At 45.4% G+C, this 27,116-nt stretch overlaps 1 protein-coding gene and 1 long non-coding RNA gene across 2 annotated transcripts; one reads left to right on the forward strand and one right to left on the reverse strand.

Annotated features, from left to right (window-relative positions):
* Positions 1-16: 16 nt before the first annotated feature.
* On the reverse strand, positions 17-14,386 carry PRPH2 (peripherin 2). The gene is made up of 3 exons (XM_027127270.1): positions 13,791-14,386; positions 3,408-3,654; positions 17-554 (listed from the first exon to the last, which is right to left on the reverse strand). The coding sequence occupies exons 1-3, from the start codon at positions 14,369-14,371 to the stop codon at positions 342-344; spliced, it is 1,041 nt and encodes a 346-aa protein (XP_026983071.1). The 5' UTR covers positions 14,372-14,386; the 3' UTR covers positions 17-341.
* Positions 533-2,848, forward strand: LOC113631114 (uncharacterized). Its single transcript, XR_003437188.1, has 2 exons — positions 533-1,378; positions 2,199-2,848. It is a non-coding gene; the product is annotated as an uncharacterized LOC113631114 (long non-coding RNA).
* Positions 14,387-27,116: the final 12,730 nt, after the last annotated feature.

The raw sequence follows: 27,116 nt of genomic DNA on the forward strand, positions 1-27,116 counted from the left end.
TAACAGCCAACTCATAAAAAGGGCAGCCCTCAGGTGTAGCCAGTAGCCTCAGGGTGGAACTGAATTCCTGTGCCATGAGGAGTCATCCACTGAGAGGCCCCCCTGAGTCCACCGCGAGGGTGCGTCCTAGGGCAGTGAGCCTGAGTGGGACTCATTCACTCACACTTTGGACAGTCATTCAACGGAAGTTTTTAGAGACCCTGAATTTTAAATCCCACCATCCAGAAGAGTCTCTGTGAGACGGCCACCCTCCTTGGGAGATTCATATTGGATCGGGGGTATCCGCGTTTCCTGGAGTCCACTACTTTTCAGTGTTCAGAGGGGAGGGGCTCCCGCGACCGTCAGCCAGCCTCTGGGGCCTGGCCTGCATCCACACCCTCGGCTTCCACCTGGTTACCCTTGCCCAGCTTCTTCAGGCTCTCCAGAAAGGCCTTCCAGGTCTCCGGAATGCTCTTCTCCAGAAGCCAGCCCTCACTCTCGCACTCGGGGTCTTCGGGGTTGGCCACGCCTTCCAGCGCCGTGTGCAAGTAGCGCAGCCCGATGGTGATGGTCACCTGTGTGGGGAGAGGAGACTTAGTGGAGATCTGGGAGAAGTAGCTGGGGCAGGGGTTACCAGGAAACCATGGCAGCCACCAGCCTGCTCATCCTGGGAGCCCTTCAAACAAGGTACTGTTGGGGCTGGGTTGGCGAGGCCCTGCCCGCCCCAGCCAGGCCTGGGTGCTCGCGATCTGCCTGTGCTCCAGCCTCATCTCAGACCCCATTCTCCTCCCTTTCCAGTCACCCTGGGTTTCTTTGGATCCTGCCCACACCCAGCCTTTCTCCTCTCCAGTTTTACCATTTGCTGTTTTCTCTACTTAGAACATTATGGGTGCCCCTGCACCTGAATTCTCCCCTCTTTGCCCTCAGGTCTCCCCCTTCCTGGGGGCATTAATCCTGGGCTCCTTCTCTCTGTGTCCACCCCCACCCCCACCCCGTTCCTGGCACGTTGCTAGGCACGTAGCAGGTGCTCAGCAACTATTTGCTGGACAGAATTAGAAAGTCCTCTCCTTTTCTGCAAACAATAGTGATATACGGTTTCCCTCTACTTGTGTTATTGTGATACTAGAGCATGAGTGGGTGATTTGTTTGGATTTGCTCACTGGAAGTCACTGCAGCAGACTCTGGTGCCAGAATGCCTGGGTTCAAACCTCAGCCCTGGCACTTAGCCAGCCATGTGACCAGGAAACCTCAGTTTACTCATCTGGTTTGCAGATTTTCAGATGAAGTACTGCCTGCTCCATGGGCATGCTGTGATGCTTACATATGTGTAGAGCATGGTACCTGGTGCACAGCAGGGATGAATAGGAATATCAGCTGTAGTTGGTTATTAGTGAGCATGGTAAGTACTGTTTCCACTCTTCTAACCCTGTATTGTGTTAGCCACTTGTTTCTACACAAATTCCTGGTTTGCTGTCTTACACTCTTCCTTTGATGGTATAGCAAACTCTGTGAGAGGCCTAGGCCCACTAATGGAGAACATCCACCCCCTGAGGGCAGGGGTGGCCCTGATGAATCTTGTTCACCTGCTGTCCCAGCCCCTACAACAGCACCCAGTGGTGGTAGGGCCTCAGTAAACGTCTGTTGAATGAATGCTCTGGGAGCATTTTATAATTACAGCAGTAGATGATAATAGTAACGAATAGTTTTAGGTTATTGTTGACTGACAGTTTAATAAGATATTTTTACAGTGGAAAGACTCACCTCCAGGAAGTCCTCCTGGTGTGCATGTACCCACTCTGATTCCTTCCTGCTTTCCTCAAGAAGGCCCCCTGTTGCACTATGAATTTTCTGCTAGGTAATGGTCCCTTTGGTTCATGAGTCTGATGTGGACTCATGGATTGTGAGACCCAGGAGGGCAAGGCTGAGGGCAGGATCTTATCAGCCCCCCTTGTGCCCATCACAGAGCTCTGCCCACTAAAAGACTCAGGGGAAAAGTGAAAGGGGATTAAAACTCCCTGTTCCCAGTGAACAGTTCCTCTCCTTAAGCGGTCACTAGGTTCCTGGAAAGGTGGGTAAACTGAGAGGCAGCCAATGGAACTCCATTTCCCCACTGACATCATTTATCCTTTCAGTCATCTTTTCATGTGTTTTCAAGGGATGCAAACTTCTAACCTTCTAGCAGTAAGCTTCTCTCCTTATTCTACCCACATATTCCCAAGACTCTGCCTCAAGGAGCTGGTGACTAATAAATCATCACGAATATGCTTGCGTTTGCCTTAATGTGAAAAGAAGGCCTTCCTCCCCATCTCACCCCCTCAACAGGCAGTACAGTTCTTCTGGTGTGATGTGGTAAGTTAGAAGTGGTGCGTCTCAGCTGAGAGCCCAGCTATGTGTGAATTTCCATAGCACTAAAGATTGACTTATTTAAGGGAACCTTTCAGTGAATCTTCTCTGATGGACAAAGTTTCCCCACCTAATGTTTCTGGTTTTGTACATTTAGGTTTTGGAGTTTGGGTTTCTGCTGTCAGCTCAAAGCATGAGCCCATGAGTCACACTCTGTGCCACCTTGGTTTACCCCTCGCTGACAGTGGGCTCTCGTTCAGCACCCAGGACAGCGCCCAGCACTCGTAGGTTTTTGAGAAACTATTTCTTCAGTAAATGAATGAATGAGGGCTTGCTATATCCCAAGACCTGCAGCTACAGAGAGGAATTAAACCTAATAGATGAGATAAGATGAACCTACAAATAATTAGAATACCAGGTAAATTGCTACCAGAATCTCAAGAGAAGCACAAATCATTGACTGAACACTTTGATGTGCCTGTATCTCCTGTTGCCTCCCAATAGTTCCAAAGCTAAATGCTGGCAGTCCCCTATAACAGAGATGTTAAATAACTTTCCGAGTCCTTAGACTCAAAAGGTGGAGACACAGGATAAACCTCTGAAACATGCAAAGTGAAAGAAGCCAGACCTAAAAGGTCACATATTATATGATTCCCTTTATATGAAATGTCCAGAATGGATAAATCCACAAGGACAGAACACAGACTGGTGGTTGCCAGGGGCTTAGGGGGAGGGGAGGAGGTGGACTGACTGTTTAACGGGTATGAGGTTTTTTTGAGGGGGCGATGGAAGTATTTTGGAACAAGGTAGAGGTGGTAGTCACACAACATTGTGATTGTACCAAATGCCACCAAATTGTTCACTTTAAAATGGTTAATTTTATGTGCTGTGAATTTCAACTCAACGAATTCTTTTTTTTAAGTGATGGGACAGAAACAAAAAATAGAGGTGCTGGTATTCAAGCCTGGACCTGCCTGCATGGCGGGCAGAGGGCTGGTTCCCAGGAGGGAGACCCAGGCCCAGCTCCACTCCATCAAATCCCAATGGGGCCCTCTTGCCCTGCCCCCCACCAGCCCAGGGCCTACCTCAAAAAGCCAGACGAGGAGCGTCACAGCGCCCACGGAATTCATGAGGTTGCTGTAGTAGCTCAGCAGGGCGGCCCTGCAGCCGCGCACCCACAGGTTGAGCTCCTCCGTCTGGTGGTCATAGCTGTAGTGTGCAGAGTTGTTGGTGAGCTGGTACTGGATACAGGGCCGTGGCGAGCTGGGGTTGCAGCAGCTGAAGGGGACTCCATCCACCAGGTACCGCCCATCCACGTTGCTCTTGATGCGACTGGAGGAGAAACAGACGGCTTAAGACCAGCTTCTTGAACTTCTCACCAGGGGCCAGCTCCTCCCATCCCCTTCTGAAAATCTGGAATATTCATTCATTCATTTGCTGTCTTGAGAAATATTTACACCGACTATGCGCCAGCCACTGTTCTAGGTGCTGAAGATGGAGCAGTGACCCTAGAGAGCCAACGCCCCAGCCTTCCTGGAGCTTATGTTTAGAGGGTTAAGATAGATGATAAACCAAGAGGCAAGTAAATAAGGAACAAACGTATTCTAGCCCTTGTGGAGCAATGGAGACTCAGCAAGACCTAACAATGACATTTCAAGAATTCTGCGGACCTGCTGATCCTGAAACTGCCTGGCGTTTACGTCCTGGAAGCCTCTGAGCAATCTTTGGTAAAACTAAGATCCAGGATGCTGTTCACCGTACTGATTTGCCAGAGGATGGCCTGTTAGAGGTTCAGGATTTCTTCAAGGTCCTGGATAACTAGCGGTATAGATAGTAAAGAAGTCACAAGTTGGGGCATTTAGACAAGAGTGAGTCACACACGTGAGAAACGTGTTCATTCTTTTATTGCCCATTGTTTTAACCTGACTGAATACAAGATCGACAAGAGCACTGTACTCCTGGCAATTATTAGGTGTGTTGGAACATGGATGTTGCACTGTAGACAACATTTAACACCAGTCTGTGGAGTACTGCATTGTAAACTGCAAAATAAAGATTTATTTTTAAAAAGAATCAACCACTCTGTGCTGCCAGGCCCTGGCATGCAATGATTTCTTGGGTCCGTGCCAAGCTGGTAGGAAGAGTAGCAGGACAGGTGGTGACTGTTGAGACAAGACTGCCTAGCATTCATGACCATCAACTTCAGCACCCAGCCCCCTCCCCAACCTCATCTCCTCCTTACAGATCACTGGGGACCAAGGTCCCCTCTGGCCAGATCACTTTTGCTCAACAGATGTTTCCAGAAGGCCTGCTCTGTCCCTGGGCCTTTGCAGGAGCAGAGAATGGGTCTTTGCCCATGGCTTGCTCTCCATACACACTGACCTCTGCCCCCAGCTGGGTGGGAGCTCCGTACTCACCTGAAGGATGCAACTTGCACAACTTTTGCATCTCTCTACTTATACATATATTTGGTTAGAGCACACCATACATTCATGCAGGTTCAAAATTCAAAAGGGGCAGCCATCATTATAATGAAAATTCACTCCCTCCCCATCAGGCAGGCTGGGTATGTTCCATCTGACCTGTTCGTGGTTACCCAGGCAACTTTACGTGTCAAAATTAATGGAGGGAATTCCCCGGCGGTCCAGTTGTGAGGACTCCGCACTTTCACTGCCAAGGACACAGGTTCAATCCCTGGTCAGGAAACTAAGATCCCACGAGGCACATGGCGCGGCCAAAAATTAAAAAAAAAAAAAAAAATTCATGGAGCTGCACACTTAAGATTTGCACCCTTGACTGTGTACATGTTATCTTGAGTAAAAAAGGTTTTTTTTAAGTTGCACATGAACAATGCATTACATAATAGCAGCAGACTTTTACAGCACAAGGATAGGGAGCATGTAATTGTTCATGATAGAAATTGTTTCCAACAATGTTCATTGAAATGGTAATTAATTATACTCTTTAAAAAACAGATGTTCGTGTTCAACTTCTAAATAAAATACCCTCAATACAAAAAAGTCTCCCACTCATTCTTGTCCCTTGGCCCCCAAGTTCCCTCACTGTGGCCAGCTCTGTCTGTCCTTTCACAGAAGCTTCAAGCATGGATAAGCTCAGATTTTGCAGAGTTCTTATTCTTCCTGTATGTTTGTTTGTTTATCCGAATGGTAGCATTATATACACACTGTCTTGAATCATTTTTTTTCCCTTAGCAATACCTTAGAGTTTTTTTTGTTTTTTTTTTGCGGTACGCGGGCGTCTCACTGCTGTGGCCTCTCCCGTTGTGGAGCACAGGCTCCGGACGCGCAGGCTCAGCGGCCATGGCTCACGGGCCTAGCCGCTCCACGGCATGTGGGATCTTCCCGGACCGGGGCACGAACCCGCGTCCCCTGCATCAGCAGGCGGACTCTCAACCACTGCGCCACCAGGGAAGCCCCCGCGAGATCTTTTTATATCTGTCAAATGGAGAGTGTTCTCCAGGTTTTAATGAGGTGCATGGTGTCCCCCTTGTGCAGATGGCCCATAGGGTACTATCCATTTCCTATTGATGGACATTTGGGATTTTCCCAGTGTCTTGTTATTTTTTTTTTCTTTTCTCTTTTTTAACTTATTTATTTAATTTTTGGCTGCATTGGGTCTTCGTTGCTGCGTGTGGGCTTTCTCGAGTTGTGGCGAGTGGGGGCTACTCTTCGTTGCGGTGCGTGGGCTTCTCATTGCGGTGGCTTCTCTTGCTGCAGAGCACGGGCTCTAGGCGCGCGGGCTTCAGTAGTTGCGACGTGTGGGCTCAGTAGATGTGGCACACGGGCTTAGTTGCTCCGTGGCATGTGGGATCTTCCCGGGCCAGGGCTCAAACCCGTGTCCCCTGCATTGGCAGGGGGATTCTTAACCACTGTGCCACCAGGGAAGTCCCCCCAGTGACTTGTTAATACAAACATGGACATGGGTCATTTTGCATATTGGGAATATATCTAGAGGATCAATTCCTAGAAGAGGCATCTCTGAATCAAAGGGTCCACCTGTGATTGCACCCGAGCTCTGCCATATTTCTCCTCTCGGGGGTTGTACAGTCACACCCACACCAGCCAGACCCACATAAGTCCTGTTTTTGATCTTTGCCAACCTGACAGATGAAAAGTAATATCTCAGAGTCGTTCTGATTTCTGTTTTTCTCATTATAAGTGAAGTTAAGTATCTTTTGATGTGTTTAAGATCCATTTGTGGTTTCTTTTCAGTGAACTGTCTGCTGATCGGTATGATTAAGACCTGAGGAAGGCTCTGAAAAACGTGGCCTCCTTGGTTCCAGAACAGTCCTCGCCTGGGTTATGGCGACCGTATTTCCACACACCCTGTAGTCCCTGCCCTCTGTTTCATGGTCAGAGCCCACTGCGCAGAGAACAGCTGGCCCTGGATGCACAGGTGGTCCAGGACCAGGACCACGATAAGAGCAGGACAGCCTGAGTTTACTCCTGGTTCATCCCTCTGGAAAAATTCCTTAACCTCGCCAGGCCTCAGCTTACTAATCTGTAAAATGGAGTTGACATAAGAGTTGTATGAAGGGATCCACGTAAAGAGGCTAAGAAGAGTGCTTGGTACTAAGTGTGTAAGACATGTGGACGCCTGGGCTAGGGCTGGGAAGGGTGACAGAGCAAGAGACTTCACGTGAGCTCTGTGTGTCGTCGGGGAGCAGCTGTGACAGTGGAACAGACCACATGACACCGCTGGGGAATAGTCTCTTGTGCGTAGGTGGTGTGGCCTCTGCCAGCTGTGGAGAAGAGTGCCTTCTGTGACCAAGACTGCAAGGGCAGGGACTTCCCTGGTGGCGCAGTGGTTAAGAATCCACCTGCCAATGCAGGGGACATGGGTTCGAGCCCTGGTCCAGGAAGATCCCACATGCCACGGAGCAACTAAGTCCATGCGCCACAACTACTGAGCCTGTGCTCTAGAGCCCATGAGCCACAACTACTGAGCCCGCGTGCAACAACTACTGAAGCCTGTGCGCCTAGAGCCCATGATCCTCAACAAAAGAAGCCACAGCAATGAGAAGCCCGCACACCACAACTAGAGAAAACCCACGCACAGCAACGAAGACTCAATGCAGCCAAAAATGAATAAATAAAATATTTTTTAAAAATTAAAAAAAAAAAGACTGCAAGGGCAGAGCTCAATGCCAGCCTGAGGCAGGGGCTGTGAGACATTTGTCCAATGATGGGAGTGGCTGCTGCTGAAGCTGAACTGCACCGAGCGCCATGGGAGCAGCTCTCCCTGCACAGCCCCGCACGGCACCTGGTTCCGCTGGCTGGGGTGGTCCTGGGTGGTCCCAGTGGGAGGACTGGAGCAGAGGCCCTTCAGCTTGGGGCTCCCACCCCCTTCTGAGGGGTAAGCCAGCCCCATCCAGGACTGAGCAGACGTAGTCTCCTACCCCTAGGACCAACCCCAGCAGGCCTGGTCCCCAAATGCAAACACTGTTCGTCCTTCTTCCTGACCTGCAGGCTGTCCCTGGAGCCCGCTTCCACCTGCACAATGTCCCACCTGGGCCATTCCCAGTGTCCCTATGGAACGGAGTGGGTAGAGCACAGAGAGCTGGCCTTTGAGTCTCAAATATGCATTTGTGAGCTGTGGACCTGTGTGAGGTGCGAGAATCACAGCCCCTCTCAGGGGCTGTGGGAGGTTTAAATGAGGCAGTAGGAGGATGCACTTGACACGCCCTATGAGAATGCTGGCTCTTCCCCACTCACGGCCATCTGGGGCGGACCCTACAACCCACCAGGCTGTTCTACAGAGGAGGAAGTGGGGCCCAGAGCAGGGCAGGGCCTCACACAAAGTTACACAGTAAGTGGAAGTCCAGCCCACAGCAGTTGCCCACCCCTCCTCAGAGTTTCCTCAGAGCCTCTCAGGTCCTTCCTGCCTGTTGGCTTTTCTAGCTAAACTTCCTGGGAAAGTGTGAGTTCTCTCCCCTGTTCCCTGTCCCAGGAGCCCTTCCTTGTCCAGCATCATCTCTCCTATGCACTCTCCAGGTGTCCCTAAGGTGGGGTGAAGCCTACAGATCTGCCTCATACTCCCTGAGGCAGGGCTGTGTCTTCCCTCAGACTGGGGACCCTGAGGGTATGCCTGGCTTGGTGGACATTGGGGCTCCCCCAGACCCCCAGCCTAGGACCTCTTGGGGTCCCACATCTCTGAAACTAGCCCTCCCTCTCCATCAGAAGCATTGTCCTGTTGACTTAGCACTTGCCCTGGTTCCAACCACAGATTAAGGCTCCACTCACCCTCTTAAGACAAAGGCAGAGGAGAGCTGCTTAGGTGGTGAGCTGACTATTTATATCAGAGTATTTCCCAGGCTACAAATCTCTGCTCAGGGCTCACCAAGGCTTGTCAGGGTCTTAATTAAGATAAGGCTTTCTTTTAGCCCACTCTCCCATAGCCAAGCTACATATGACTTGGGAAAATCGTCATGTTGGAGTTTTCCTGGAAAAAGCAACATAATTTAGTAGGTGAATCAATAAGGAAAGCCATATGGAAATGAGCAGAGGAGGGAGCCAGGAGTGTAACTGATGATGTGTCAATCCCCAACCCGAATGCCAGCTGAGTGACACCTGTGGAATCTTGGCAACTCACTTGACTTCTTTCTGTGAGCCTCAGTTTTCTCACCTGAGAAATGACAATATAAGTCTCTGACGGGTGTGGTGGGGATTAATTGAGATAATACACATAGAGCACCTGGTATACAACAAGTGCAGTATTAGTATTTCTTTGAAATACTAATAGTATTTCTTTTCTTTTTTGAGTAGTCACTGGATATAAAGAACTGCAGGTGGTGATGGAGGACACAAGAAGGAGGGGACCCAGCCCTGCCCTAAAGAAGCCCCAGTCTGAAGGGAGACACAGCACTGCTTTCAGGGAGAACCAATCCGACGGGAGATCTAGACGGCAACAGAGAGTCCTGTCTTATCGGGAGAAATAGACCTGACCTGAGGGAGCCCCAGTCTGAGGAGAGACACAGCCCCGCCCTCGGGGACCCCTGATCTGAGGGGAGACGCGGCCCCGTCCTTGGGGAACCCAGGTCTGAGGGGAGACGCAGCCCCGCCCTCGGGGAGCCCCGGTCTGAAGGGAGGCGCAGCCCCGACATCGGGGAGCCCTGGTCTGAGGGGAGACGCAGCCCCACCCTCAGGGAGCCCCAGTCTGAAGGGAGACACAGCCCTGCCCTCAGGAATCTCCTAGGCCAAGGTCCAGAATTCTCTAGGTATCTATTAATTGTTTAAGAAGAGGGAACAGGTGTCATGGCCTGTGGGTTCCGTGGGAAGGACAGTAAGTGAGAGCTTAGTGCCAGCTTCTTTCTCAGACTGAGGGCCCCAGGCCAGGCTTTCCTGGCTCACAGTTCCTTCAGGCTGACAGTGCCAAGACCCCTGAGCTGCTTCATGCTCTGCCTTTCACCCCAAGACACTGAAACTCAGCTCATCCTGAAAACAGGAGGAAACTTTAAAGGAATTGTTATAAACTGGCTGAAGACCTCAGGTGCCTCCTGGTGTGATGCAGTAAGGTACCCATAGCAGCACCCTAGGGGGTGCTTTTGCCAAAACTGAACCTGAATCCAGCCACACCTCAGCCCTGACTACTGGTTTACAGGGAAATACAGAAGAACACATTAGAAGACAGCAGTTGGCTACAATGGCCCAACCCCAGAATGTGGGAAATTCTGCAGGACAAATAGCTGACTTCCTCCAAGACGCACATGGCATGAAAAGGTAAGTATTTAGAGTCAGAGACTTAGGAGACCAAACAACCAAATGCAAAGTCTGGTTTAGATCCTGATTTGAATAAACCACCTGTAAAAGACATCTTGAGACAATCAGAGAATATTGAACACAGGCTGGGTATTAGACGATAGTAATGTCAGTAGGCATTATTAATATTGTGCTTCTGTTAAAAACAAAAAGGCAATAAAGCAAACCCTCTTTATCTGTTAGAAATTCCTCCTAAAGTGTTTACAGGTAAGAGGAAACAATGCCCTGGATTTGCTTCTTAATACTCAGAAGGGGGAAGATGTTATGGCGGAGCGAGGGTACATGGGGATTTGTTATAACCTCTCTACTTTTGTGAATGCATGAAATCTTCCATAATAAAAGTTGAAAATGAAAAAAAAAAAAAAGCAGCTCTGGTGGTTAAGAATCACAAATCTATATCCCGATATCGTGCTCTGAAGACTGAGTCACTGAGGGAGGCGGCATTCCTGGACTCCTCCCTCTGAGGGCCTCCCCCAGTTATAACAGAGTGTCCCCGCCCACCCCCACCCCAGAACCACCAGGCTGGGGAGGGAGTGAGAAGGGAAACCCAGATGCAGGAGAATGGAGCACAGCACGGCTCCACGTGCCACAGCCCACGGAAAGGCTGGGCGGGGGGTGGGGGGGGCAGTTCTGGCTTCTGTGGGGCCTCATGATGATCTGAGACCCTGGCACAGAAGGACCAGAATCCCATCACGATCCACAGGTGTTTGTCGAGCTTGTCTCTTATCTGCCCACACCTTCCACTGTCCCTCTGGAGGAGGAAGAAGAGAGCAAGACAGAGAGAGGAAGAGGGAAGACCTGAGGCCCCTCCCCACTCCAACACCCCCCAGCTGTCAGAGAACAAGCACTCATCTAACACGGAATCTGTATGAGGCAGAGTGGAAAGAGCAGAATCAAAACCTGGCGCTCCCTACAGTGGGATACCATCCCAAAAGAAGAAGGAATGAGTGCTGATGCCTGCTGCAACACGGATGAAATTGGAAAACGGTATGCTAAACGAAAGAAGCCAGACCCCAAAGGACAAATATTATATGATTCCATTCAAATGAAATGTCCAGAACAGAGAAGCCTATAGAGACAGAAAGTAGTGATGACTTGGGCCTGGGGGCAGGGGAGGCCGGAGTGAACACTGAAGGGTGCAGCGTTTCTCTGTGAGGTGGTGAACACATTCTAAAATCAACCTCAGTATTGGTTGCACAACTCTGTGAATGTACTAAAAACCGTTGAATTGCACACTTGAAATGGGTGAGTTGTATGGTGTGTGGAATATATCTCCATAAAGCTGGTTGGTTGGTTTTTCCAAAAATTTGCCCCACACCCCCAACCCCAGCTTGCCACTTCCTGCTATGAGATTTTAGGAACATCCCTTAAGCTCTCTGAGGTTCAGATTTCTCATCCACAAAATAGAGATTAACAGTAAAAACAACAAAAATAGGGCTTCCCTGGTGGCGCAGTGGTTGAGAGTCCGCCTGCTAATGCAGGGGACATGGGTTCGTGCCCCGGTCCGGGAAGATCCCACATGCTGCGGAGCGGCTGGGCCCGTGAGCCATGGCCGCTGAGCCTGCGCGTCCGGAGCCTGTGCTCCGCAACGGGAGAGGCCACAGCAGTGAGTAGGCCCGCGTATCGCAAAAAAAAAAAAAAAAAAAAAAACAACAAAAATACAAACCCCCCAGGAGAGGTTTTGTGCACACCAAGTAAGGGCCTTTTTCCTCCCCAAAGACCCAGCAACTTAGCAAGAGGGCAGGCTGGGGTGGGGGTGGGGTGCGGTCAAAGGCTTGTAAATTCTTGTAAAAAATCTTGAATTGTTCCCACCTGATCTCCATGTTTAGATCAGGAGCCTTCAGGAACCAGCTGTTGACCTTAAATATTCCCCTGAGAAATCTCCAAAAACCAGCCATCCCTCCATGCTTGTCCAAGCTCACAAGTGCCAGGCTCAGTTAGGATGCTCAGTTCCTCTTAATGTTGTGACCATATTTGTGTGTGTGTGTGTGTGTGTGTGTGTGTGTGTGTGTGTGTGTGTGTAGCAGAGAAAATTTTTTCCAAATCAATGGAGTTAAGATTGTTTCACACCAATAAGTTGGTATGGGGCATTGAGGTAATTTTGATCAAGTTTAATGTTTGCCTGAAAATTTGGATATGCCGACCGTTGGGAGTGGAGCAGCCTGGAGCATTTCTCCACCCTGGGACAGAAGGGGATTTGGGGATCACAGAGAGATCTTGTAAGTCTCATCAAGGACTGACTCTGTGCGGAAGACGATCAAGGAAGATGACAGAGGAGAAGATGAGAAGCCCCTTCCCGTCCATCACAAAGGCTAGTTCTACCCTCAACTTCTGCTTCCCCCACTCTCCCCATCCCCAGGAATCCTGCTTGTCCCTCTTGCCCTCCTAGGGCAACTCGTATAAATCATGCCACTTTGTGCTGTCCCTGCGGATCTGTCCCCTAGGAAGGGCAGAGTGGTTTACAAGCCTCCTTGACAAGGGATTTGTAGCAGTAATCCCCACCCACAGAGAAAATACCATCCCAAGCAGTGACCTTCAGTCTGACTTCGCTTCCATCTGAGGAGCAGCTAAGCTAGCCATCTGGGGTTCACCGGTGTTGTCTGGGCTTCAACCATGTCCTGATGCCAGTGTGCCCAGCGCCCAGGGTGCATGTCCCCTTGGACTCACCAGCCTCACTCAGAGGATAAACCAGCTGGATGAACAATTGAAGCCCTAGCCTCAGGCAGGGAATGGGTAGAGTTGGACAGAAGGAAGAGGTGAGGGAGAGCCACTGGCTCTGGACAGGCTGACCTTTCCCTGGAAAACGACTCAAGACCCGCAATGGTGGGTCTCTGGGAAGGGGTCTGCTGGGATCAGCACAAAGGGTGAGATTCTCTTTCTCACCAACACCTCCCTACATCCGCCGCTCAGGATTTTATTTTTACACATGCCAAGAACACTTTAGAAACACTTTATCGAGTTGCACTATCATGATTTAAGTAGTAAATACCAGCAGGCATTTACTGAGCACCTGTTGTATGCCAGGCTCTAGACAGAGGTAGAAGGTGACCTCCAAAGTTGTGTATTCTGGTGCCTTCCTTTAAAAGATGGGCAAGCAAAGGCCCAGGGCATCAAATGACTTATCCAAGATCACCATCTAATTAACAACAGAGACAAAACTACAGCCTAGACCCCCTGACTGCCCCATCCTCTGCTCTTTCCACCGTATCCAAGGACAAACACCTTGAGAATGGTTGCTCAGGGTGGAAAGGTTGGAAAACAAGGGAACCAACCCAGAAATTTATGCTTTTAGGACCTAATGCACTCACTTTGAGTGAATGAGACAAGCAGCCAGATGAAGTCTCGGTATATGTGATCCATGAATTCCCTCCTCCCGAATGAAGCAGACACACGGTCCTGGCTGGGTCTCCCCCTGGTAACCCCCATTCAAATAGTTTCTATAACTTGACACTTTCCTCCCATCTTAGCCAAACATTAGGTTGAACCATATGAAGTTGCTATTTTTATCGCTCAAAAATGATAGAATATTGACAATTCCATATGGTCCAACCCAATACACCCTCACACGCAGTAATAAGTTGTGCACACAGAGCACCCAATGGGGAGGAAAAGGCACTGGACAGGGGGAGTCACAGCCTCGTGTCTCCGTGTCCCCATATCATTCTGACCCCAGGACTGGAGGCTACTCACTCTTTGACTTCTTTGGAGGAAAAGTCCAGATAGCGGTTGCTGATCCACTGAATCTCAAACCAGTCCCGAAAGCCGTTGTTGCCACAGCACTTGAACTCAATTTGCAGCGTGTCGATGGTCTTCTTCATGAAACACCTGCCTGGGGTGTCCGTGTCCCGGTAGAACTTCATGCCATTCTTGAGCCCGTGGGCCAGCGTGCTCTCCAGGGAGCCCCGCAGGAGGAAGCAGCAGAGGGCCACCAGGAAGAGGACAATGTTGAAGAGGACACACACGGCCAGGTATGGCTTCAGCCAGGGCTTCCACTTGGCGTACTTGGCAGGGTCCAAGGCGTCATAGCAGATTTTACCCGCCAGAGAATTGAAGACACAGGACAGCACCCCCATCCCTATCAAGGAATTGGGCACAAAATGGCTCTCGGAATTGTCCATCATATCGCTCCGCTTCCTGAGTTCAATCTTTAGGAACAGCCCTAAGCTGAAGATGATGATACCAGCCAACACGGAGAGCCAGTTCATGAGCCAGAGCCCTTGGGCCAACTTGACCCGCTTCTTCTGGTCAAATTTGACTTTCAGCAAAGCCATACTTGCAGAGTGCAGTCCAGGCAGCCTCTCACTCCTGACCTCAGTAAGCCCGGAGCCTGAAGACTCAGGGCCTTGGGAAGGGTGCAGATGGCCCAAGCTGCAGGGAGCTGCTCTGGGGGCTGCCCATGCTGCGTCCCCTAGCCTGGGACCCCTGTTAACTCACTAGTGGGAGCAGGGGCCTCAGAGTCACAGCTCATGAAGGGGCCAGTCCTCCGCGTGTCGTTTCTGCAGCTCCCTTCCCAGCAGAGGAGGGACAGACTGAAGGCTGCAGATTAAAAGTGGGATCCACAAGACATCTTGCTAATCTCTTTAGCCAGGTTCATCCCATTAGATAAAGCCGTGCGAGTTTCAGAACATGGTCAAGAGGAGCCTCCCTGGACACCCTGGAGCAGAGAGCTCTGGGTTCAGCTTGAAGAATCAGGAGTAAAAAAGACAAGACTGGGCTTCCCTGGTGGCGCAGTGGTTGGGAGTCCGCCTGCCGGTGCGGGGGATGCAGGTTTGTGCCCCGATCCGGGAGGATCCCACATGCCACGGAGCAGCTGGGCCCGTGAGCCATGGCTGCTGGTCCGGAGCCTGTGCTCCGCAGCGGGGGAGGCCGCAGGGGTGAGAGGCCCGTGTACCGCGAAAACAAAACAAAACAAAAAGACAAGACTGGCCAGAGAAATGGGCTTTATCTGGAGGTCTGGCTCAGATCACATCATGTGTCTCCCCAGAGCATGTTTCTGGGCCAAACTCCTTCAAAATTTAAAACTTTCTAATGGGACAAAAGACATCATTATCCAAGTTGAAAAACAAATGACAGATTGTGAGAAAACATTTGCAACAAGTAAAAAAAAGAATGAATAAGCAAAAAAAGAAAAAAATTAACTGCCACAGTTCCACATCAAAAAAAAAAAAAATCATCAACTGGAAAAGCAGGCAAAGGAAAGGAACAGGTGATTTATAACAAGCAAACCTGGAAAGTCCAAGGATCTGGAAAACTTGTCAATCTGAGTAGGACAAAGGGCAATGCAATTAAAACAATAATAAAAGACCAAACTTGCACATCTGTCAAAATTCTGTCACCAATATAAACAAAGGTAGTAGAAATGAGATATACATTCTTGATGAGTCTGTAAATTTATTACTATTTTTAATTTATTTCTTGGAGTAGTTTCAGGTTTATAAAAAAAATTGAACAGAAAGTACAGAGTGTTCCTAAATACTGCTTTCCCCCAACCAATTTCCCTATAATTAACATCTTGCCCTTGTGTGACACATTTATTACAATTGATTAGTCAATTTTGATACATTATTAACTAAACCTCATAGTTTACATTAGGGTTAACTCTTTGTGTTGCATGGTTCTATGGGTTTTGCCAAATGCATAAAGTCACGTTTCCACCATTATATCATATAGTATCATACAGAATATTCTCACTGCTCTAGTAACCCCTGTGTTCCACCTGTTCATTCCTCCTCCCCTCCCTGCCCAATCCCAGGCAGCCACTGTCTCTATAGTTTTGTCTTTTCCGTGTCATATTGTTGGAATCGTACAGCATATAACCTTTTCAGGCTGGTTTCTTTCCCTTTGCAATATGCACTTAATGTTTCTCCATGTCTTTTTGTGGCTTGATAGCTCATTTCTATTTATCGCTGAATAACATTCCATTAATGTGAATGTACCGTTGTGTGTTTATCAATTCACCTATTAAAGGTCATCCTGATTGCTTCCAATTTGGGGCAATTATAAATGAAGCTGCTACCAGAACTCTACTATGGAGGTTTTTGTGTGAATATAAGTTTTCAACTCATTTGGGTAAATACCTAGGAGTGCAATTGCTGGATCATATGGTGAGATTATGTTTAGCTTTGTAAAAACCTGCCAAACTATCTTCCAAAGTGGCTGTATTATTTTGCATTCCCACTAGCAATGAATGAGAGTTCCTGTTGCTCTACGCCCTAGCCAGCATTTGGTATTGTTAGTGCTCTGGATTTTAGCCATTTTAGTAAGTGTGTAGTGGCATCTCACTTGTTTTAATTTGCATTTCCCTAATGGCATACGTTGCAGAGCATCTTTTCATATGCTTATGTGCCATCTGTATATCTTCTTTGGTGAGATGTCTGTCCAGCACTTTTGCCCACTTTTTAATTGGATTATTTTCTTTTGATTATAAGTTTTTACAGCCTTTTGGGAGAGTAATTTATCTATCTCTATTAAAATTTAAAATGCACATTGCCAGTGATCCAGCAATTCCTCTTCTCAGAACAGCCTGTGTATAACCAGAAGCCGTTTTAAGAAGAAACCGATCCTGTCCTCAAATTCGTGTCCACCAAATACCAAGGAAGTCTTCATGATTAGAATAAGAGGCCCATGAGCTCAAGGCAGTAAGAGGGTCAAATCTCCAACCTGGAATCTCCTTTCTTCCCTATGTGTTTGTTGGGTTCCACTAGATTCACCACCTACACACTCCTCTTTAAGATCTCCAAATCACTAAGTAAAATCGAAGGAGTATTTCTCCACATATAGAGGAGGTGTGAGAACAAAGCAACGGGACCTGATTTTTTTGTCCTCCAGCGTAGTCACCTCAGAAAACAAAACACGTATTCCATTGCTGGACCCAAGTCTAAACTCCAATTTGAGAGTGATTTCCAAGGCCAGGTTCTGAGCCATTTGGGGAAATCAGTCTTGTTATTTTATTGTCAGACCACATTTTGAGTCAAAAACAATATTACCCAGAATGATCACTCTTCTAACAGCCAAGATTCAGCTTCTAAGTACTTTGGACCTTCAAAGGATTTCAACTCTTCATCATCAGAGACATCGAATAGAATGTGCTGCAGTTTCTGAAGTTCCCCCTCCCCGCAAGAGAGGACGTTCAGACAACCAGAAGTACGACCAGATTTGTACCTCATATACACAAAATCTGAGGACAACTGTCCCAAGAGAAAAGGGACATGAATGAGTGTGAAGCTGTCTCAGAGAATCTCTTAGGAGCACACATGCATGTGAGACAATCAGAGGGAAGGAGAAGAAAGATTTGCTGTAGAAAACAGAAACAAAAGTTAAAAATAGTTCTACAGGGATAAACCAATTAGTCAACGACCTCTTTCTCCTCAAATGACCCAGAGGCAGGGTTGAGTCTATGGCAAGTCTGTGGATGCCCCCTGGTGGCCAAAAATATAATGACTTCAGTGGATGGGAAAGGGAGATTTCACCTCTCAGGCTAGCATCTCTGAGGATGTTAAATTATGTAGAAAAGCAAAAGAGAAAGACCAGACACATCAGAAATGTCCCTGGCCAAACTTTTCAGGTAGGAAGTAAGGCAGGATACGCTGAGGAACGAGCCAAGAAAAACAGACTGCAGAGGAAGGAATAATACATCCCTGCTGGAGGATGGGGAAAGCTGGCTACCTCCCCTGCTGGACCAATGGATGTAAGTCTTGACGCTATAAATCTATTACAAAGATAATAGAATAGGTTAATTGAATTAGGGGTGATTAGTTTTTCTTCCTTAGAATTTCCTTTCATGTTATTATAATAATGGAATGAAAATAATGAAATTGTACATTTAAAACAAAAAAATAAAGGAACCCAAGAGATCATCTCTCTGGACTTCCCACCCAAGGAAGAATGAGGCAAAGGTTGGCTCTTTGAATAATTAACCGACTCTTGCTTTCTTAACCTCTCTCCCTTGTCATCCTGACTTCTCTTTACTCTTTTTCCTTCTTCCTTCCTTCCTCCCTCCCTCCCTCCTTCCCTCCCTCCCTCTTTCTTTCCTTCTTTCTTTCTTTCTTTCTTTTTCTTTCTTTCTTTCTTCCTTTCTTTTTCTTTCTTTCTTTCTTTCCTTCATTCTTTCTTCCTTTCCTCTTGTTAAATGTATTATACATAAAGAGCATAAAGAATAATGCTCATTAAATAAATAAAGGAAGGAAATGCAAAGCAACAAAAACATTTTCTCATGAATTTTTGCCCTCCCTCTTTCAGGTATAGTCCTGGTTACTCCTCAGAATGAAGATCAAACAGAGCCATTAGAACCAGTTTAAAATGGAAAATTCCATAATGAACACAAACAAGATCAAGATCAACACATAAGAACAAACAAATCAAGATCATAAGGACTGTTTATGAAAGAATATTTCAGAAAGAGTTAAAGAGCAAGAAATTATCCCTCTGAGTGTCCCTCTGCAACAGCCAGCTAACCCAAAAGCTTGACCTGGAGCTGGCTTGCAGGTATAATGTCCCCGAGCTTTACAGCCAAAATGTAAACATCTCCAAGATAGCAGAGGAGTGCAGTGTTCCTCCCACAGGTGCCAATCTGAGTGGAAGAGTGAGATTACACCACTTGATATCACTTGACACATATTTAATTGTTTGCTGAATTTAGACTAAAGCAGGAAGAAGACAGAAGTGAGAATAGTAACTAAACAGGTTCGTTTTTATGTATCTCAAAGGAGAGTATAAGCATTTGGAAAATAGTCATCTTAAGGAACCAATTATATACAATCTTTGACTAATTAAAATTAATATGAGTAAAAAAAAGTATAATGCTCAAATGAACATTCCCCCTCCCCCATATTCCCTCCCCCAGCATAAAAAATAGAATATCACCAGCCCCATGGAGCAACCTGGGTGCCCCTCCTTCCGTACTCCCAGAGGTAACCTAAATTTGGTAATTATTCTTCTCTTGATTTTCTTTAGTACCTATGCGTGTGTGCTTCAACAATATATTGTTTAGTTTTGTATGATTTTGAACTTGCCATAAATAAAATCATATGGTAAGTATTCTTTTTGCTTTTGTATTTTTCACCCAAACATTACTTTTAAATCTTTTGTACATACAGGAAAGCCCACATATCATAAATGTACAATCAGCATTAAAATTTTATTTTGAATTTCACTGATATTAATACACACAGCTATAGTTCATTAATTTTTAATCTTTAAATATAATTTTTATGTAAGTTTCAAGTGTACAGCATTATAATTCAACATCTGTATATACTACAAAGAGGTCGCTACAAAGTGGTCTATATAAACTACAAGTCTAGTTACCATCTGTCACCATACAGTTGACCCCCTTTTCCCATTTCACCTACACCCAACCCAGTTCTTTTCTGTTAACCACTAATCTGATCTCTATATCTGTGTTTGTTGGTTTGCTCTTTTTTTAATATATATTCCACATATGAGTCAAATAACACAGTATTTGTCTTTCTCTGATTTATTTCACTTGGCATAATACTGTCAAGGTTCATCCTATTGTCACAAATGGCAGGATTTCATTCTTTTTTATGGCTGAGTAGTGTTCCGTTGTGTATATATACCACATCTTCTTTATCCATTCCTCCACTGATGGACACTTAGGTTGTTTCCATATCTCGGCTATTGTAAATAAAGCTGCAATGAACATTGGGGTGCAATATATCTTTTCAAATTAGTGTTTTTGTGTTCTTGGATAAATACCCAGAAGTGGAATAGCTGGGTCATATGGTGGTTCTATTCTTAATTTTTTTTGAGGAATCTCCATACTGTTTTCCAGAGTGGCTGCACCAATTTATAGTCCCACCAACAGTGTATGAGTGTTCCCTTTTCTCCACATCTTCTCCAACATTTGTTATTTCTTATCTTTTCAATAACAGCCATTCTAACAGGTATGGGGTGCTATCTCACTGTGGTTTTGATTTGCACTTCCCTAATAATTAGTAATGTTGAACATCTTTTCATGTGCCTGTTGGCCATCTGTATGTCTTCTTTGGAAAAATGTCTGTTCAGATCCTCTGCCCACTTTTAACTGGCATGTTTGGGGGTTTTGTTGTTGAGATGTATGAGTTCTTTATATATTTTAGATATTAACCCTTTATCAGATATATGGTTTGCAAATATTTTCTCCCATTCAGTAGGTTGCCTTTTTGTTTTGATGATGGGTTCCTTTGCTGTGCAGGAGCTTTTTAGTTTGATGTAGTCCTATGTGTTTACTTTTGCTTTGGTTTCCCTTGCCTTTGGAGTCAGATCCACAAAAACTTCACTAAGACAGATGTTGGTGAGGTTACTGCCTATTTTTTCTTCTGAGAATTTTATGGTTTCAGGTCTTACATTTAATCCATTTTGAGTTAATTTTTGTGTATGGTGGAAGATAGGGGTCCAGTTTCATTCTTTTGCATGTGGCTGTACATTTTTCCCAACACCATTTATTAAAGAGACCATTCTTTCTCCATTGTGTTATTTGCTCCTTTGTCATAAATTAATTGTCCATATAAATGTGAGTTTCTTTCTGGTCTCTCAATTCTGTTCCATTGATTTGTGTGTTTGTTTTAGTGCTAGTACCATACTGTTTTTATTACTGTAGCTTTGTAGTATAGTTTAAAATCAGGGAGTGTGATAACTCCAGCTTCGTACTTCTTTCTCAATATTGTTTGGCTACTCAGGATCTTTTGTGGTTCCATACAAATTTTAGAATTATTTGTTCTATTTCTGTGAAATATGCCATTGGAATTTTGATAGGATGCATTGAATCTTAAATATAATTTTTGATATAAAGAATATATGTAACATAAGTTATAAATCATCATAATAAATTAAATATTCACTCATCACACAACTCAAATATCACACATAACTTGTATCAATATATATGATTCTTCTCATCACATTCTCCTCTGTTCTAGACTCATTGAGTCCCTTCCAAATTCATACGTGGAAGCCCAATGTGACTGTATTTAGAGATAGGACCTATAAGGAGGTAATTAAAGTCAAATGAAGTCATAAGGATGGGGCTGTAATCCGAGAGGACTGGTGTCCTTATAAGAAGAGGAGGAGAGGTAATTCCCTGGCAGTCCAGTGGTTAGGACTCTACGCTTTCACTTCTGTGGGCGTGGGTGCTAAGATCCCACAAGCCTCTTAGCCAAAAACAAGGGTGGGGCAGGGGAGAGACCAGGGCTCTCTCTCGGCTCACAGGCACTGAGGAAAGGACATAGCAAGAGGACATGTGAGGGCATAGCAAGAAAGCAGGAAGAGAGTTCTCGCCAGAAAACCAAATCAGCCACTACCTTGATTTTGGACTTGCTGCCTCTAGAACTGTGAGAAAATAAATGTCTGTTGTTTAAGCCACAGTCTGTGTCATTTTGTTATGGCGCCTGAGCTGACTAATACACCTTCCCTCCCACTCAAGATGTAGCCATTATTCTAAATACCTTAGCTTTTCCTTTTCATATAAAAAGCATGTAGTGTTTCCCTACATATATATATTTTTTTGCTTGTTTTTGAGATTTACAAAATTGTATCATAGTCTCCAGTATCTTTTTTTATCCAACATTATGTGTTAAGATTCATGCATGTTGCTGCATGCAGCTTCAGTTTATTATCATATGTTGATCATAACACGTATGATCTATTCTCCTGTAGGTGGATACAGAGATGATTTCTAATGTTGTTTTTTTTGTGGTACGCAGGCCTCTCAGTGTTGTGCCCTCTCCCGTTGTGGAGCACAGGCCCCGGACGCACAGGCCCAGCGGCCACGGCTCACGGGCCCAGCCGCTCTGCAGCACGTGGGATCCTCCCAGACCGGGGCATGAACCCATGTCCCCTGCATCGGCAGGCGGACTCTCAACCACTGCGCCACCAGGGAAGCCCTAATGTTTATTTTTTAATGATTTCTAGTGTTGCTTTTATGAACAGAACTGCTCTCAACATTCTGTACCTGTCTCCCACTGAGCAGAAGTTTCTCTGGGGTGTAGCCAAAAGAGGGGAACTGCTGAGAAGTAGGATATATGAATCTTCACCTTTATGGAGTGATGCCACATATTATCTAAAGTGATCAAGCCAACTTCTACTCCCACTTGCAGTGAATATTTACCATCCACAATTTCTCCAACTATTACTATTGAGTCAAGACTTCTTAATTTTTTGTTTTCCCTGTTTCGACTGTGGTCTTAATTTGCATTTCCCTGGTTACTAATGAGTTTGTGTACATTGTCATAAATTTACTTGCCATTTGTGTTTCCTCTGCAAAACGTATGTTCTTGTCTTTTGCCCGTTTTTCATATCAGTAGTTAACATTTTTCTGATTGACTTCCTTATATTTTCCATATAATATTTCTTTGGTGTTTATATGTGTTGCAATGATTTTCTCCCAATTTGTGACTTGACTTTCCACTTTCTTTATGGCATCTTTTGAAAATCAAAAGTACTTACTGATATAGTAGAATTTTTCAATCTTTTCCCAGTGCTTGTTTAAGAAATTATTCCTTACCCCATACATAGAAACAAAGGTACTATCCTCCATTGCCTCCTAAAATTTTATACTTTTTCTCTCTTTAAGATTTGAGTGTATCCGGAGTAGATTTGTGTGTATGGTGTGATGAAGGAATATGATTTAATTTTCTTCCATATGCATAACCAGTTGTCCCAGCATACAGTTCATTGAATAATCTCTCCTTTTCCCAATAGTCTTAACTGCCCAATCGTGAACTAGTTTTCCATACGTGCATGGATCTATTTTTCAGTTCCCTATTCTGTCCCATTAGTCACTTTGTATATTCCTGTGCCATCATCATTTTGCTCTAATTAAATAAGTCTTGCGAGTTCCCTGGTGGCCTAGTGGTTAGGATGCTGGGCTTTCGCTGTCATAGGCCTGGGTTCGATCCATAGTCAGGGAACTAAGATCTCGCAAGCCTCACGGAGTGGCCAAAAAAAAAAAAAAAAAAGGTCTTCATATTTGATTAGGCAACACACTCACACATACACACACACCTTTTCCTTTTTCATCAAGAATATCTTGGATGTTTATTGCTGATATATAAAAATGTGATGCTCTTATTAGCACTAATAATTGCTCTATAGATTATTTTGGAATTTTTATGCTTATGATCATATAATACACACGGAGTAAGTTTTGTTACATTCTTTTAAGTCCTTATAACTTTCAATTTTTCTCTCTCTTTTTAAAAAATTGATTTCTAACTCAGTTGCATTGTAGTAAAATGATGTAACAATACCAAACCTAGAAAAAAATTTTGAGGTTTGCTTTATGGCCTTGTTTGTAGCCAATTGTCATGTGGTCAATATTCCATGTGTGTTTGAAAAGAATGTGTGTCTTATATAATAGTTGGATGCAATGCTCTTGTTAAAAACTGTTAATGTTGTTTAAATCTTTCATGTTATATTTGAATTTTGTCTACTTATCTGTTAATTACTGAGAGAAGGTTAAAATCCTCCCAGTTGACAATGAATTTGTTGTTTGCTCTTTGCTATTTTGCCAAATTTTGTTTTATACATTTTGAAGCTCTGTAATGGGGCATACAAGCTTAGACCTATTATATCTTCCTGTGAATTGAGCCTTTTTCATCTTATAGGGACCTTTTTTATCCCTAGTAAAGTTATTCTTTACAGTCTGTGTTTTCTAATATTAATAGATCTGTACCAGCTTTCTTTAAAAGTATTTGCCTGATAATTTTTAGCCTTTCACTTTCAACACTTCTCAGTCCATATGTTTAAATCTATCTCTTGAAAACAGTATATAGTTGATTTTTAAAATGCAGACTGACAATCTGTGTTTTAAGTGGAAGCCTTATTCTATTTGCATTTCCTGTGATTACTGATGTATTTGGATTTATTTCTACCAAACTTATTTAGTGTTTTTTCATTGTCCAACTTTTTCTATGCTTCTCTTTTTTCTTCTTCCCTTTATTTTGACTTCCTTAGGATTGGTTAAGGTGTTCTTCCTCATTTAACTTTTCCCTTTTTACCGGTTACAAGTTATACACTTTATTACTATGTTTTAAATAATTATCCTGGAAATTTTTTCATGTGTATTTAATAAAGTCTAAACTTAATAAGTATATTTTCCTTCCTTTAGGATAATACAAGGGTCTTAGAACATGTTTTTAAAGATTAGTGACGCATTGGCAGAATTTTTTTTTAATACAGTAGTTGTTTTTATTTATTTACTTATTTTTGGCTGCGTCGGGTCTTGGTTGCGGCAGGTGGGAACTTTCGTTGGGGTGCGGTCGGGGTCCTCGTGTGGCGCACAGGCTTAATTGCCCCACGTTCCCGGACCAGGGATCCAACCTGCCTCCCCCGCATTGGAAGTCGGATTCTTCTTTTTTTTTTTGCAGTACGCGGACCTCTCACTGTTGTGGCCTCTCCCGTTGCGGAGCACAGGCTCCGGACGCGCAGGCTCAGCGGCCATGGCTCACGGGCCCAGCCGCTCGGCGGGATGTGGGATCTTCCCGGACCAGGGCATGAACCCATGTCGCCTGCATCGGCAGGAGGACTCTCAACCGCTGCGCCACCAGGGAAGCCCGGAAGTCGGATTCTTAACCGCTGGACCACCAGGGAAGTCCTTTGTTATACTTCTTAATCCCCTCCCCACCTTCCCTTTCCCCACTGGTAACCACTAGTTTGTTCTCTGTATCTATGAGTCACAAGCAGCACTTTTTATTAAGCCCCCTGGGGACATATCCCAGTCAGTAGGAGCTACTGTACTGAACAAGTTAATTTGTTCCTTATCGTCAGTTACAAGTCAAGCCACTTCAGGTCTCACCCATATTTCCAGCGCTGGAAACACATTTCCTATCATAAAAATGCCAAAATTGAAGATGAAAAGAAATAAAAGTAAAATATGAATATACAGCAAACATAAACTAAGTACGTATAAGGTCAAAAAGCTGTTGTTGATTTTTTTGTTTGTTTGTTTTTTTTGGTTTTTTTGCTGTACGCGGGCCTCTCACTGTTGTGGCCTCTCCCGTTGCGGAGCAACAGGCTCCGGACGCGCAGGCTCAGCGGCCATGGTTCACGGGCACAGCCGCTCCGCGGCATGTGGGATCTTCCCGGACCGGGACACGAACCCATGTCCCCTGCATCGGCAGGCGGACTCTCAACCACTGCGCCACCAGGGAAGCCCTTGATATTCTTTTTGAGGAAAATTTGTGCACAAGTTGGGTTTGCTAATGTTTCGTAAACTGCAGCTTCAATGAAATGTTCTTGGTGAATGTCCATAAGCCTTCTCATTACTCAGGGACCTTAAAACTCTTTCAACGTTCCAGGCATCTTTCTTGGAAATTTCCATAACCAATGAGATGTGTGTGAATGCCTCTCCCCCTCTCCTCCCTCCTCCATTTCCTTGTCTTCAAAGATTACAGCTAACTTCTGTGTAAGTCTCGGTACGTTTGTATTGGCACTGGAAGCTTCCCTTTTTCCTTTCCTGTAGAGGTCATTCTTTGGTCTTTCTGAGAAGTTATTCCTTTTTCTTTTTTAATTTTACTTTTTATTTTTGGCTGCGTTGGGTCTTCATTGCTGCGCGTGGGCTTTCTCTAGTTGTGGGGCTACTCTTCATTGCAGTGTGAGGGCTTCTCATTGCCGTGGCCTCTCTTGTTGTGGAGTACGGGCCCTGGGTGCTCGGGCTTCAGTAGTTGTGCCACGCAGGCTCAGTAGTTGTGACTTGCAGGCTCTCGAGCTCAGGCTCAGTAGTTGTGGCGCACGGGCTTAGTTGCTCTGCAGCATGTGGAATCTTCCCAGACCAGGGATCAAACCCATGTCCCCTGCATTGGCAGGCAGATTCTTAACCACTGCACCACCAGGGAAGTCCCAAGAAGTTTTTCCTTTGATGTCTTATCTTTTCTTAAACTTCTTAAAAGACAATGACTGCTGAAATTATTGCTTAACTCAGAGGCATACCGGATTCTCTGTATCTAATCATGCTGCCAGGCCTTCTAAAGTTCTGCCATCACATGAATGTCGTCTGAATTGGCCTACACGTCTCACTTTCTTCAAATTTTTTTCTTTCCCTCAAAAATTGTCTCTACTGGAGAATGCAACAACTTGGCCTCAGAGACTGGCTCATTCACTTTTCTTTCTTGCTCTTATTGTCTCAAAATATCAGGCTTCGTTCTCAAAGAGACTGAGGGAAATCCCAGAAGACTTCCCAGATTGGCTTTTGCAAAATTTTGGCAAGTGCACATGGACTCAAGCTGTGTGGGAACTGCTTGAGAAAAGACCAGAAAGTATGGCAGAAGGTGTTTGTAGGAAATATCTTCCATTTGTTCCTCCAAATCTATTCTTTACTTTTCTCCACCCTGGAGCTGTCCTAGGAGCTGGCCCATATGGACTGCATCAACAGACTTCCTTGCCCTAAAACTGGGAAACAGACGTCCTTGCCCTAAAATTCTAATTGGGTTCAGCCAACGGAAGGCACAATTGAAGAGAGTTTTGAAATTCCTGTTGCTCTTCGGCCCACAGGTCACAACGGATTGGCTACATCCCTCTACTGAAGGCCACAGCTCCTGCCACGTAGCGTGCTCTCTTTCTGGTTTCAGGTAACAGTTTTGTCCCTTCAGCCCTAGGAGTGATAAGAGGTATTGCACTATCTGTTATTGCTTTCCCTAAACTCTGCCCACAGCTTTGTAAATAGCTCCTGTGTTAGGCTTTTCTTAAATTATCCATTTTAAGTGTGCCATCTGTTTCCTGCCAGGTCCCTCACTGATACAGTGTGTTTGATTAATGGGACTTATTTCAGACTAGTTGGAGCATGAAGTGTGTGTGCTGAAACAGCAAAACATCATGTAGGAACAGTAGGCTGAAAGCAGGTGGTGGAGGGACTTGTCTTCCAAGCCAGGGAGTCCAGCGGGCTATGGGAATCTCAGAAGGTTTTAGACCGGGAGTGACATGTTTTAAGAAAACTAATTTGGTAGCTGCATGCAGAACGCTTTAGAAATTGGAGCTGAGGAGACAAGTTAGGAGACAATTACTATTACAGAAAGTTAACAT

This window comes from Aethalodelphis obliquidens, unplaced genomic scaffold (genome assembly GCF_003676395.1).
Source record: "Aethalodelphis obliquidens isolate GAN/ISIS:26980383/991018 unplaced genomic scaffold, ASM367639v1 scaffold31, whole genome shotgun sequence".
NCBI lineage: Eukaryota > Metazoa > Chordata > Mammalia > Artiodactyla > Delphinidae > Aethalodelphis > Aethalodelphis obliquidens.